This window comes from Falco cherrug, chromosome 7 (genome assembly GCF_023634085.1).
Source record: "Falco cherrug isolate bFalChe1 chromosome 7, bFalChe1.pri, whole genome shotgun sequence".
NCBI classification, from domain to species: Eukaryota; Metazoa; Chordata; class Aves; order Falconiformes; family Falconidae; genus Falco; species Falco cherrug.
Window position 1 is genome coordinate 56,205,656 of NC_073703.1, and position 14,150 is coordinate 56,219,805.

At 52.1% G+C, this 14,150-nt stretch overlaps 2 protein-coding genes across 7 annotated transcripts in view; both read left to right on the forward strand.

Annotated features, from left to right (window-relative positions):
• MEIS2 (Meis homeobox 2) overlaps nt 1-1,283 on the forward strand; it is a 175,136-nt gene extending 173,853 nt beyond the window's left edge. For all 5 annotated transcript variants that reach the window (XM_055716904.1, XM_055716905.1, XM_055716903.1 and 2 more), the window contains one exon: nt 1-1,283. This exon is cut by the window's left edge and continues 178 nt beyond it. In XM_055716904.1, coding sequence (XP_055572879.1) covers nt 1-109 — 109 coding nt within the window. In that variant the 3' untranslated portion in view covers nt 110-1,283.
• A 1,952-nt stretch (nt 1,284-3,235) lies between these two features.
• LOC114017262 (translation initiation factor IF-2-like) overlaps nt 3,236-14,150 on the forward strand; it is a 46,876-nt gene continuing 35,961 nt past the window's right edge. The window contains exons 1-3 of one of the 2 annotated variants that reach the window (XM_055716917.1): nt 3,236-3,413; nt 12,005-12,165; nt 12,865-13,556. In XM_055716917.1, coding sequence (XP_055572892.1) covers nt 3,331-3,413; nt 12,005-12,165; nt 12,865-13,274 — 654 coding nt within the window. In that variant the 5' untranslated portion in view covers nt 3,236-3,330 and the 3' untranslated portion in view covers nt 13,275-13,556. Of the gene's footprint in view, nt 3,414-12,004; nt 12,166-12,864; nt 13,557-14,150 lie in introns of those variants that run through there. The other variant, XM_055716918.1, reaches the window with a different exon arrangement.

Genomic DNA, 14,150 nt, shown 5'->3' on the forward strand with positions numbered 1-14,150 from the left:
AGGACCCCCTACCCACCCTGGAATGACCATGTCAGCACAGAGCCCCACAATGTTAAATTCTGTAGACCCCAGTGTTGGTGGACAGGTTATGGACATTCATGCCCAATAGTATAAGGGAACTCAAGGGAAAAACAAAAACAACAACAACAACAAAAAACAAAACAAAAACAAAAACTATTTTAAGACTTTTGAACTTTGACCAGATGTTGACACTTAATACGAAATTCCAGACAGCTGTGATTATTTTTTACTTTTTGTCATTTTTCATCAACAACAGAGGACCAACGAAACAAGAACACAAATGTGAAATCATGGGCTCACTGAAATGAATATGTCCATGTACAGATCCTCTGGAAAAAAAAAAGACTCCAAGAGTTATAACTACTGTAGTATAAACATAGGAACTAAGTTAACTTGTACATTTCTGTTGATCACTCCGTTACGTTGCCTCAAATAGTTTTAGAAGAAAAAAAATCCTTGTTTTCCACACTATGTGTGTTGTTCCCAAAAGAATGACTGTTTTGGTTCAGCAGTGAAGTCACTATCCATGAAAGACCTGTTTTGGCCAGTGAGAAAAGAACTACCCTGGAGATGAAGATGAAAAGTCTTGCTGGGTCTCTCATCACTCAGAAGACTGTTCCAAGAAGGCCTTGCCATTCCCTTGTTTTGTTCCTTCATAAAATGTGTCCTTTAGTTTCAAACAGATCTTTATAGTTTGTGCTTCATTAAGTCTCTCCCCATTCCTCCCCAATCTATTTTTTTTTTTTGGACTCTTCTTCAAAGAGCTTGCAGGTGAAGATTTAACAGACAGAACAGACAGAGCAGGAGCTTCTTCCAGTAGTTCTGAGCCTTGGCTTTGGACAAAACAAAACTAAAAGTTGGGCAGCTTTCCTCAATGAAAGAAGTTACTAACGGTCTTTGCACCAAACCTAGGACTTATCATGAACTCAAAGCTTGGGAAAAAAAAAGCAAGAGAATACTGTAACAAACTTCGTACAGAGTTCGGTCTATTAATTGTTTCATGTTAGATATTCTATGTGTTTACCTCAATTGAAAAAAAAAGAATGTTTTTGCTAGTATCAGATCTGCTGTGGAATTGGTATTGTATGTCCATGAATTCTTCCTTTCTCAGCACGTGTTCCTCACTAGAAGAAAATGCTGTTACCTTTAAGCTTTGTCAAAATTTACATTAAAATACTTGTATGAGGACTGTGACGTTATGTTTTAAAAAGAAAAAAAAGGTGTTAAGTCACAAAATGCGGTAATAAATATTTCATTTTTGATTTTTTGTTAGGCTTTTGTGTTTTTAATCATGCTTAGGAGAGACTGAAGTTATCAGGAGATGTCTCAAATACGTTTCTTATCAGCATTGAGAAGAAAGGTTGGAAAAATCAGAAACAAGCTTGTCATCAGCATTAATAGAATAATTGAATGAAAGAACATCTGAGGTTGTATATTTCTGCTGATTATCAATATTATATTTATGCCAGATTAAACAAAATTTGAAATATTCTTTCACCAGCTTGCATTTCAGAGCTGTGTCTAATACCTGTACTATCTGCTAATACCATAGAAGCTGAGTTTGAGTTGTGAAGGCCCAGATACAAGACCAGTAAGCCCTCCTGCGCTGAAGTGTTTGTGTGTGTGCATCCATCACCACCACAGAGCTTAACTCCAGCTATTTAGCTCAGAGGTGAAGAACAGCTGCAGCGCTGGAGTAGGTTCAGAAGTTTTAGGAGGAGTAAAGTAGTTCTGAGTTTAATGAGAGTTTTACCTGCATGAGGATTGCATAATTTATCTTTTCTAAATGGTTGTACTGCTTTTCTTGTCTTCAGTTGTTTTCAGAAGAAAAGAAAGGGAAAAAAAAAGACCATCAGCTAACAAGGTTGCTTGTTAATTTGACATTTTGTATATAAATATATAAATAGCTGGTGCAGAATCACGGGTAAGGGTTCAGTTTTACTTAAAAAAAAAAGAAGCTTGTGGCATTTTTGAGCAACTAAAGGAGAGTTTGAACTAGGAAGATATCGGCACTGTTGGAAGCAGCTGCCTTTCACTGCCCTCAGTGGCACTGCTAAATCAAGTGAGAGCAGGATGGGGCCCACAGAGCAAGGGGAAAGCTTTATTTCTGGGAGGAAATGGGTGGGAAAGGGCTTGTAATTCCCTTAACTTTCTAGGAAACAAAACCTTGCCGATTTCAACATCTGTAAATTTGTAACCCTTCTCCTCCTTCCTACTCCTCGTCATTCCAACTGGCTGGGGTGTTATTAAAAACTTTGACTGACAACTTTTACCTTTGGAATGTGGAAAGAGGCTCAGCCTTGTAGTTAATGTTTAATTTCTGAGCAAAGTAAATGGACCCACGCTGCTGGCAACAGAAGGGAGGATGCTAGAGAATGTGTGTGCGGTTTTATTTAGCCATCGGGTCCTGCTTTGTGGGCGTCTTTCTAAGGTATTCGTATGAAATTTAGATGATAATTCCCCGCTGGGCTTTGATGCTCTCTGTCCTGGTTAAAATCACATGGAGCCTTCAGTCGTGTAAGAAGAGCACACCCTGGGTTCCCATTTCCAAATTCTTTGATTATCGTGGATACGGAAAATATGAAGGCGGGATTGTGTTAGCACTTTTAAAAGGATTATTATTATTATTATTAATAATAATAATCAGTAATTCATTTCCTTGCAGATCTTTTCTTTACAGTTTGAGGAGAAATGTCAGAAAGCATCCTTGCACTGGTAGAAACACAGGGAATAATTTATCTTTAGTAGATTATTGTTTTTTATAATGTACTAAATATTTGCACTGCTGTGTTGTCTTTTATTTTCTTTCTCTGTCTCCACCACCCCCCCCCCCCCCCCCCCCATTTTGGGCCGTGATCTCCGTGAGATGTGTTGCTGAAATCCAAGGTACAATAACGTGCAGAGATTTCTCCATCTGAGATTTACTGTTTAGAATGGAAGGTTCCGATTTTGGTATTTTTAAGAACTGCTCAGCTGTCAAAAGCAACCAAAACGGGAATAATGTTTTGACAGCGGTATAGTGTTAAAGAAAATACTCTAGTCTGAATAAAAATTGCTTATGCTGTGGGAAACGAAGGGTAACGGAAGAAACACCTTTTGTTTACACACACACATGTTTATAATCCCAAATTTCCATTTCTCCGAGCGGGTCTGGGCTGGGAGTTGTAGCCACCACAAACGAGGGATTTTTCTTCCAGATTTTGCTGCCTGTAAGGCGAAGAGAGGAGGGAAGCGCCGCGCACCTCCGCCAGCGCGGCCGCCCCGGCCCTGCCCGCCGCGGCGAGCGGGCACCGCGGGGCCGAAGAGAAGATGCCGGGGGGAGCCAGCCCCCCCTCCCCCCTTTCACTCGTAGCCGCAGAGGGAGCGAGGGAGAGGAAGTTGCCCCAAACCAGGTTTGCGAGGGCTGGGGGCCGGGGGGGGCCGGGGCCGGGCAGGGGAAGGGGTGCGGCGGGGCACCGGCTGGACCCGCTCTCCCGGCCGGTGCCGCGGCCGGGTCCCGCTCATCGCTCCGGTGGCTCCCGGCGCTTCCCGAGGGGAGCGAGGGTCTCCCGGCGGCGCTTGGCGGGGCCGACCCGCAGCCGCCAGCCCCACCGCCCCCCGGGGCGCGGCGGGCTCGGGAATGCCCAGACCCTCTCCCGGCGCTGCGCGGAGGGGCAGGAGGGGGGCCCCGCTGGGCGGAGGGCTGCGCCCTGCCAGCCCCCGCAGCGTCCGCGGTTCGGCGGAGGGGAGACGTGCCGGTCCCCGGTTCGGCGGAGGGGAGATGGGCCGGCGTCCAACCCCTCTGACAGCACCTTTGGGGAAACAGCACCGGCTGCGGTGCGGGAGAGGGAGCCCTGCCGGGCTGGGGAAGCCCCGCACCCTGCCGCTGCGGAGACGGTGCGAGGTCGGAGGCGGGTGCGGAAAAGGTTTGCAGGCAGGTTTTAATATTAATAGTTTTGGTGGTGAGAAAGAGACAGACAGAAGGGAGGTTGCTCCTCTGGGCAGAGTCGCTGCGACAGTGATGATGGATGACCCCGCACAGCTAAACAACTCCTCCCCTTCATCCCCACACGGTGTCAAAGCTACTTTAGTTGCAGCTTTAGGAATAAAATAAATAAACACAGTCGCCCCCTTCCTCGCATCGATTTATGGATCATTATGAATCAATTACTGCTCTCAATATTTTAGAATCTGCTTACATAAAAAGGGGGTCTGCGGCCGGGAAAAAACATTAATCTTTGCCTCAGTAAGAAATACAGAATCTTATTGTACGGTCCTGTGACTAAAATATCGCCGCTAATAATTCGGGTTTAACCGTTTTCCAAGAGCCGCGTTACCGTGGAGGGGGTGGATATTGTAGGTGCGCATCTCCAAGAGCGGCTTTCAAGTTAGGGGGTTCCACACTGCGCCTAGAGAAAGAGCAGCGCGTCCATACGGTGCGTGCAACCTCATTGCTTAACTCTTCCCGAGAAAGAAAGAAAGGGAAAAAAAAGAAAAAACAGAGGGAAAAAAAAGAAGCAAGCCCCATAACAGCCCCCCCCGCCCCCTCCTCTGCTCCCAGTACTGAATGCGGTGCTGTGCGAGGCAGCGAGGCGGAGGCTGCGCGCCCGCGGGGCAGGGCGGCGGAGCGGAGCCCGGCTCGGTGGCTCCGTGCTATGGGAAGGAGCTGCAGCAGGGACAGAAAGTGTGTGAAGTTGGATTTCTCTCGCTTTCTCTGTATTTTCCCATTTGCAGCAGTGTTTGAGGATCTCAAGGTGTTTCTATGGCTACCTTGTGTATGTGGGAGGGTCATATGTGGGGGTGCCCAAGAGAAAAGGCAGCTCTTGGGTGATCATTTATCAATGTCACCCACATAATGATTCTCTCTGCAGCCTTCTATTGATGAGGATAATTACATTAGCTCAGAGTGACTGATCAATGAAAAACCACCAAACAAAAACTTCTTTACTCTCCTATAATACCAAAAACCGATACAGAAATAAGATAGAAAGCGAGGGTGGGATTTCTCTTTCCTTTCCCTTTAGCAATGGTTGTTTGTTGTTTGGGGTTTTTTTTTTGTTTGTTTTGGTTTTTTTTAACGAACAAGGGAAAGTAAGGAAATTTTATCCGATTAGTTTCCTTTTTAAAAGAGGCTACCATTTTGTGAAAATGTTCCCTTAAACCTCTTGGCATCGCTCCTTGCCTGGTAAAGGCAAATCGTTATTTAAAATATGAACTAGTGCTTCTCCCCCGGCTGCAAAATCCTTTGCTTTTACACTTGTGTTTTGTTACCGGGGGGTAGGGGGTGAAGGGGGAGGGAAGAGTGCGATAGTTTGGAGCTGCGAGAGAGGGAAAGGGAAGGCAAGTAACTTTTCTTTCGCTATTGCAACTGTCTCTCTGTTTGTCAGGTTTTCTTTGTTTTTATCACTTCATAAAGTGGCTCTATTAAAGATGGAATGTGGCCTCCCTGAGATGCTGCTCTGCCGGTGAAAGTTTGCAATTAAATTACGGGTTCGTTCTTTCCAGAGTTAAAAATCAATGTTTTCTCAATTAAAGGGAATTTTAATGCTTTTACTTGGGAGTTGTTAAGGACGCCGTAAATTTTACTGTAATGCCTCTAAGCTCCGAAGCCCTGCCAGTGGACAGGTTGATATTCATGTTGTTTTTGGGGGAAGAGGTTGTTGCTGGTTTTGTTCTCTCTCTAAAGGGCCTTCTTCAGAAAACTCAATCATTTTGAACAACTGCTAGACAAACTGATGCGAAGGGGACGGGGGAGCCAAGGCTGTCCCTCCTGCCCTGCCCTGCTCTCCCCTCTCCTCTCCGCCTCGTCCCGGCGCCTCTCCCTGTGGCGGGCGATCCTGGCTTCCCGGGTGTCTGCAGGGCGCGGGGGCGGCTGCTCAGCTGCTTTTATGGAGGAATGGAGAAATGTTTCAATTTAGGAGCACGTGTGTCGACAAAGTCCCTCTCCGCAACGCCCCCCCGCCTCAGGAAGGCTCTGCGTGGCGGGCCGCGTCGCCCTCCGCCCGTCACACGTCGTGCGGGGCTGCGCGGAGGAGCTGCCGCCTTTAAGCAGGCGTAGCGCTGGTGAAGGAGTGTGTCCTTTACCGGTCCTGGTGAGGACTTTACATTTCTGTAAACATCTACTTACAAAGATGACTACAAGTTAACGGTGGCACGTAAATGGAAGCCTAAATGGGGCCGGCAGAGGCCTTCCACCGCTTCCCCCCCCGCCCCCGAATATTTTGTCTTTGCAGGCTACTGCCAAGTAAAATCCCCATCAGCAGGCTGATCCTGAACCCATTTACACGGGGTTAATTCCTCGAGCCGCAGGAGAGTTCGTCCCCGGGCCGTGAGATCAGGGAAATAGGCCCCTATCGCCCGGGTTTGTCCGAAGCGTGTTTAAAATTCTTTAAATCAGCTCGGCGAAGAACCAGCGCAAACTCCTTTGATTAAAGCGACTGTCAGGTTCCCCGATATTAGGCGAGAGAAAACGCAGAGTAGGGCGTACTTATTATTTATACCATAGTCCACTGTGAGCAGTTGGAAGGGGAGGATTAGAAAGTGCGTTTGCAGGAGAGGCAGCGAGAGCGCGCCAGAGGTGTCACACCGCGGTTTGGACCAGGCGACTTCGTCTCCTGCCCGCACCGCCCCCCCCCGGCCCCCGGCGCAGCCCCCCCAGCTGCGCCCCCAGACCCGGGGCCACCAGCTCCTCCTCCCGCTCGCCGCGCTGGCCACCCGCGTCCCGCACCGCTTCGTCAGGGACTCGACATCAGTAATGCCAGCTCGCTGGTCTTTCACTCAAGTTTTATATTGTTCTACTTGAATCTGGTGCGTGGCACTAAACACAGTTAGTCCTTGGGGGGGGGGGGGGGGCGGGGGGGGGGGCGAGGGGGCTTTCCACTCTCGGGCTTGTGCCTGTGTTTAGCAATGCAGGACGAGGGAGAAAAACAAAGCCATCAGCTAGTTCTCGCCGAGCAGGTTTACTTTAGGACCCCACTTTAATGGGGGCGGGCACGGGGCAGCGCAGTCCTTGTGTTCGGTGGGGGCGGAGGTGAGGGGTCCGGGCAGCCTTGGGTTCTGTGGTTGGGGTTTGGTTTGTTTCTTTTTTTTTTTTGTTCTTTTCCTACGGCTGCGGCTCCCCAATTCGGAAACGTTTTCAAATCTATGAGCCTTGAATGGACAAATTCTCGCTATTAATATGGGACATGGACGAGTGGCAAAAAACCTGAATGGAAACTGTGCGGTAGCTTTGGGAGAAACTAACGATGTGCTTCAGCTCTTGCCATTACAGGGAAGGAGAGAGGGGGAAACCCCTTCTGATTAATAACTAGCAGGGTAATGTTGAGGGCTTTTTCTGCCCGATTGCCTTTTTGAATTAGAGCCGATTTCTTCACACTTCAATAGGGCCTGTCTCTTTTAAAATGACTGACAGATTTGTTTCTCCTTTTTTCTCTCCCTGAGACTTAATGATGTAAATTTTCTAATTAGTTAAATCACGTTGCTTAAAGGCCTTAATATTTACCGGGCAAGGAATGATAGTCGCGTTCGGATGTCTCGAAATAACCAGCGAAATAACATTAGGCTTTTTAAAGAGGGAGGGGGGGAAGAGCAGAGGGAGGGGTGGGCTGGGGAAATATCACGTAAAATGAGAGCTAAAGTTCAGCCCGGAGCTTCTTCCCTCCTCCCCCACGCCCCCGAACCCGCTTTTATTTTTCAATCAGCTAAGATTTAATTAGGAGCCCCCAGGCCGGACGATCTGATATTTTCTCATTAGTTTCCCATCAGTAATCTTGAGTGTTAGATTGGCTTAAAGGTTGTCAACATTTGACCAATTTTATTTAAGGCAAAGAAATCACGCGTTATAGCTCCGGGACCCAAGATCTGAAAATAAATCCTGCCCGGATCAGCGGAACTAACACGCGAAAAAAATGTTGACAATTCATGGTTGTATTTAATAAGTTGCATAATGTATAGTACACACACGCACACGTACGGGGGGGCACGGGGACACGCGTGCAGCGCGGTGCGCGCACGGAGCGTCCCGCGCCCGGTAACGCGCGCAGCGGGGCGAAGAGGCGCGATGCTGCGCGTGTCCGTGTGTCCGTGTACACGCGCGGGTGTGTGCGTGTGTCCTCGCGTGTGGATGTGTGTGCGTGTGTGTGTGCAAACGCGTGTCCGTGGGCGGGAGCGCGGCGCGGGCTCCCAGGCGCAACGTCGGAGCGCCCCCTGCTGGCCGCGGCCGGCGCCGCCGCACAGGAGCCCTCCGCCCGCGCTGCGCGCTTCCCTTGCGCGCCGCGGGGATCAACCACGCGGGGCGCGCAGGCACAGGGCCGCGCTCGCGCAGACAGCGCGTGTTATGAGGAAGCGTGGCCCCTGCCCCCGCGCCTCCCTTTTGGCCTGAGGGGACCGTCACGTAAAGTGTTTACGGAACTGTCCCTTCCCTTGCTGTAGGAGCCCGGGGCGGCCAGCAGCGCAGCGAGGGGCGGCCCGTCAGCGGTAGAAACGCGCTTTTGCAGCCTCCGCCGTTTACTTCGCGTCTGGCTTGGCAGCGCGGAGCTGGGGGCGGCCCCGCCGGCCCCCCGCCTGCCCCGCACGGGCAGCGCGCCCTGCCCGCCCCCGGGGGGTGGGGGGCACCACCCAGACGTGGCTCCCCGCGCCCCCGCTGCCCGGTGTACCGCACGCCCACCCCGCGGCCGGCCGCAGGCGCGGAGCAAAGCGACTGGGGTAGCGAAACGGGCAATAAAGGGCTGCCAAGTGGGTGTCTGTCACATGACCCCGGTAATTTATAGGTAAACCCACGGTTTCGTGTTTATTGAAAACACGACAGAAGCGCAAAAGCAACCGGTCCGCTGCGGCTTCCCCCCGGACTTGTCCCCTCAGAGAGAGCAGAGGCAGCTCCGCGCCCGCCCCCCCGCCCCCTGAGCGCCCCGGGCAGGCGCCGCCCGCCGCGGGGCTCTGCTCACCGACGGCCCCGGGGAGGGGACGGGGAAGCGGCCAGGAGCCGCGCGGGGTGCGGGGACCCCGGCCCCGGGGGCAGCGCTGCGGGGGGAGCGGCGCTGCGGGGCCGGGCCGGCGGGCGGAGCGGCTGCCGCCGGGGCAGCGCGGGGTGCCGGGGGCGCGCAGGGCGGCGCGGCTGTGCTCGGGAGCCGCCGGTGCGGTCGTAAATCGCCCACGCTCCAAGAGGCGCCCCAGCCTCTTTGTACACCGGGGTGCTGCAGGCACATACTTGTGGTTTAAAGGGCTATTTTTCCCATTAAAAAATAACAAAATAAAATTCACACAAAACTGACGCTGAAACCTGCGCCTCGTCCCCTCGGTTCGGGGCTGTGCCTAGACAGATTTCAGCCAAAGCAACGCTTTGCAGAAGATCTAGCTTGCTGGACCGAGACAGTAGTTGCTCAAATTTATTTTCTTTTAAAAAATGTGCGTGTAAGGGAATGGGGGAGGGTGGAAGAGAAAATTTCTCAGAATACCAGAAGATACCTTTCTTGAAACAAAGGCAATCGCAAATCCATCAGGCAGAGACCAAATAACAATATTTATAGGAAGGCATTCAAAAATACAGCGTGCTTAAATAACAACAACAAATGCTTACTACAGTTGCTACAGCGCAGCTTAATAAAAAATAAGCCTTACTGACAGTCTTGTCAACATCTTAAGTAAATTATCATAGCGACGGTCTTTGGAGAAGAGAACCCACAGTCCTTGCTAAAACACCTCCTATCATTAATCTTAAACCACTTGAAGATTATGATGGAAAGAATGGGATCAGTAACCATTATCATCTCAAATTGCTGTTAAAAACTCCGCTGTTTATTTTTGCAACCAAAGCGAATGTATCTGGGAAATGCAGAAAAGGGAAGAAAGGAAAACACAAGAAAGGCAGAACAATTGAGGCGAATCCTGTTGCAACCTCGATGATAAACACATGGAAAAAGCTGTTACTGCTCTGCGGATTGCTGGAATTTGGGTAGACATTAGAAAAATAAACAAAGCGATGGCTCCGCACCGGTTCTGTAAATGCACGGGTACACCCAAGGAAAGGTAACCTCTTCAAATTAATTGTATTTTCTTGAATATTCTGTATTTGCCTTTATCTACAGCGATCGTTTGATAAAGATCAAAACTATTAAAAACGTACTTGCACCTTTCACTGTTCATATCTGAAAATAAATTCATTTTGACACTTTCTTGCTCGTATTTTTGTATGCATTGCGTGTTTTCCAATAATCGCCAGAATAAAGTCTATAGTGGAATTTTGAGGATCCTGCACGCTGCAAACATTTGCTCGGAGTGAAACCTTTTCAGAAGCGACCTGTGATTTTTATTGTAGCCTCTCTTGTTAGAATATCATCCCTCTTCGAAATGCATTTTTACAGCTGAAAAATAAAATACTACCCTACACGCACCCTACCCCACCCCCGCCTTGTTAAACTACTTCCAGGATTCTGCAGAGAAGGGAGAATCTGCTGCTTTAGGGACATTGGACCTACAATGTTATCAACGGATCTTTACACCTTCAGTGAATCCACAAATCAATGTGAGCTGGGTACACGTCTGAATACAATTAAACACAGGGTTTTTAAGTTATTCTTTCAAAACGTAGAAGTTTACACGAAGCCTTTAAACAGCACGATGCGCCCCGGCCGGCCCTCCTCCCCCCCTCTCCTCCCCCGAAGCCAAAAGAAAGGGTGCCATTAAACCAGGGTGATGCAAATTAAAATAAACCAAACAATTATTTTCGCCTAGCAGAGCTGCGTCTTCCTGGTTTTTGCGCGATGATTCATTTCAGCAGCGGTGTGGCGGAGGCAGGGGCGGGCGGGCTGCTCTCCCCCCTGTGGCGGGGGGGACGGGGGCTTTGCTCCCGGAGGCAGGCTGGGCAGCGGCGCGGGGCGCTGCGCAGGGGCTGCGCGGGGCGCGCAGGTAGGCGCGGCGGGAGCGGGAGCCGGAGCCGCTCTGCCCGCTTCCCCGCCGCGGCCCCGCAGTGACCCCGGCCCAGGGCTGTGGAGAGGTGAGAGGTGACGCTGCGAGCCAGCGCAGACCTGGCCCTTTTAAAGCCACAGCTAATCAGTCCTTTACTAAATTAAAATATAGGAAGCAGAGGGGAAGCAATTTCGTTGTAAAGAATTACCACGCGCGCTCCCAGAACGAAATAGCACTGGAATGAGGACGGTGCTCTCTGCAACGGAGAGATTTGTCACCCAGGAGCAGTTCGGCTAAGATAAACTATAAAATTATACGCATGCTATATAGATCCGATAGATCTGCACGTGTGGGAGATTATGTATCACACACACACGCAACAATAAAATAAGGTTACCGAGTTGCTGAAAAACTTCAGCCCCATAAACTGTACAGCGGGATGATGGTTATAGGACACCAGGCGCCGGGTGGTTAATCGCCCACCTAGCCAAAGCCTTGGGATTTCATTCCAATGTGGGGAGAAATTGACGTGGAAGAAACTGATACCTTTTCCTCTCAATTCATTTGTCTTCGATTTCAAGTTATTCTTTAATCTCCGTAAGAAATAGGGAACCTACTGTGGCATAAGGGTGCGCGTGTACGTGTATGCATAGGCACCGGAGAGATGTGCTATGTACGTAGGTGTGTGCGATGTACAAGTGTGTGTAATCTGAGCGCGGGAACTGGCCCACAAACAGTGGAAGATAGTGACAGTTCCATTTTTCCTCTTTAATTGGGAAATATTCCTTGATTGTCTTGTCACCCATTACTTTTTAATAACTCCACAGAATCGGGAGAAGAAGAACTGCTGCAAATAATCTGCTATAAAGCAATTATTTACTAGGTGAATACGCAGTTGCAAGTACAACGCAGCAACGGCCATGAATGAGACTCACGAGGCGGGGGGGGCGGGGGCGGGAAACAGAAAATAAAGACTACTAGAGTAATGACAATATTTGACAGTACATATACTTCAATGGGTCGCAGTGAGAAACAGCTAGCTTTGATAACATAGCTCTTACAGCTAGGTTACAAAGAAACTTTCCCTTTTCATGCGTTTCAGGCGGCAAGATCCCGGGTTTAGAAGACCGCGAGCCGGTTCCCCGCGTGCTGCTATCATTAATTCAGGTGCGGAGACCAGGGTTCCGGGGGAGAAGGACGAGATGGATTTCGGCAGCAAACGCTGCCCCGCCGCAGCCCAGGGGCAGCCGCCATCCGGGGCAGGTAAGGTGCTGCCTGAAACTATTTTTAACTGAACAAAAGACTGAGCAAACACCTGACGTCAGGGAGCAGCATCCCCGGAGGGGGCGGTGGGCAGCGGTGCGTGGCTGCGGGCTGCCCGCCCCTGCCCGGTACCGGGGCCCGGCGCCCCCCGGCAGCGGCCCGGGGGAGTGGGCTGCTGTCCGCCGGCACCGGGCAGGGCCGGGGGTGCTTGGAGGGGTGACAAAGAGCAGGCAGGGCGCCCGCTGGGGAAGGTCACGGCACCGCCCGCGCTGAAGCTGGTCGCCACCTTCTGCCCGTGGTTTTAAACCGGGGGCTGCTCTCACCGGGGGGCAGTCTGCCGCGTACCTGCGCGGCGCCCGGAGGCCTCCGGCGCTCGGCCGGCGGGCACGGCTCCCAGCGGGAGAGACCCGCACGTCCGTGGGCCCGGGCCGGCACCCCGCGCCCCCCGCACCGCCGCCGGCCAAACTTCTGCCCCGGCGTGAACGTGAATAGAGACGAGGGACGCCGCTGAGTGGGGCGGTCAGGGTGAGGCGGGGGCTGGCTTTGCCGTCAGCGTTACCCGCGGGCTGTGAGGGCGCCCGGCCGCTGCTCTGCTGCCCCTTTGCACAGGGCTGGGGTCCGCGGGGTCCCGCCCCGCAGCGCGGGGTGCTCGCCCCCCCGGTGCCGGCAGGGAAAGCACTGACCCTCGTCCCTTTCTAGTGACCGTCGACTTCAGGAATCGGCGAGCGGGCAGCCTTTCCCCTCGGTCTGAAACACTCGACCTTCTCCTTTCCTTCCCTCGCCCGCCCCCCCGCAGCCTTTCCCGCATCGCAAGCGGCGGGGCCGGGCAGCCGGGCCGGGGGGTGCCCCGCTGCGGCCGGGGGCTGCGCTCGGCTCTTCCTCACAAGGGCGCCTGCAGCCGTCAGGGCAGGGCAGCGGGAGGAGGAGGAGGAGGAAGGCGATCACCGGGGGGGGGACACCTTTCCCGGAGTAGGCGGCGTGCAGTCGCAGAGAGTGGCTGCAAGCCGCAACCCCTGGGCGACCTGTCACCCCCCCCGGGCCCCGGCTCCCCGCCTCGCCTCCCGCCAGAGTCAACACGGAGCTGCGATCCATTTGGGCGATTTAGTTAAAATAAATAAACCGGCGAAGATTCACTGGCGAGCGATGCATCATCGACCCGGAGGTTTATTAAGAGGCTTGTTACAGCCGCCGCTTCAGCCCCGGCTCCGCTACAGCCCCTTCTCCGCCGGGGGCGGGGGGCGGGTGGGTGCTGCCGCAGCCCGGCTCACCCCGGTCCCCTCACACCCCCCGGCCGGGCAGCCGCTCCCTTCCCAGCCCCGGGTCCACGGGAGGGGGGCAGCCCACCGACGGCTGCCGCAGAGCACTGTTCCTCATTTCCCTGCATATCGGGGAGGGGGGGAGAGGAGGGTCGGGAGACATTGTTGTCAGTGGCGATTGTTAACCCAAATAATAATAATAAAGAAAAATCGTTACAGCTGGGTGCTGGCTGAATATGGCAATTACTATTATTGCCAATCACGATTAGAAATAATTATCCTGAAAGCATGGAGGGTTCAGCTGCCAAGGTGTTTTGAATAATCGCTTCAGAATGAACAGGAAAACATTGGGTTCACACACAGGGACGACCGCAAACTTTCAAGTTGTAGCCGTCTGCGAGGGAGACTTTACCGGGGTAAGCCCCAGTTTACTTGCAAAGCTTCAGTTTGTCACTTGGGAACAGCTCAGGTGTTATTCCACTCCCGCACCATCCTGCACGGCAGCCTGCCCTCACTGCCGTGCTGTGCTCCTCTGCCCAGCTCCCTGGGCACACCCGGTGGCCAAGAACCTTCTCAAGGCCGTGGTGCACGGTGCTCGGGTCCCTCCATCTCAGCTAAAACCCAAGCAAGCACATTGCGAGGGGTAACGTGGTCCCAAACTGAACCTCTACTTGCCCTATGTATGTTGCGCAACTCCACGCGGGCCCTCTCATTTTAGCTATTTGAAAT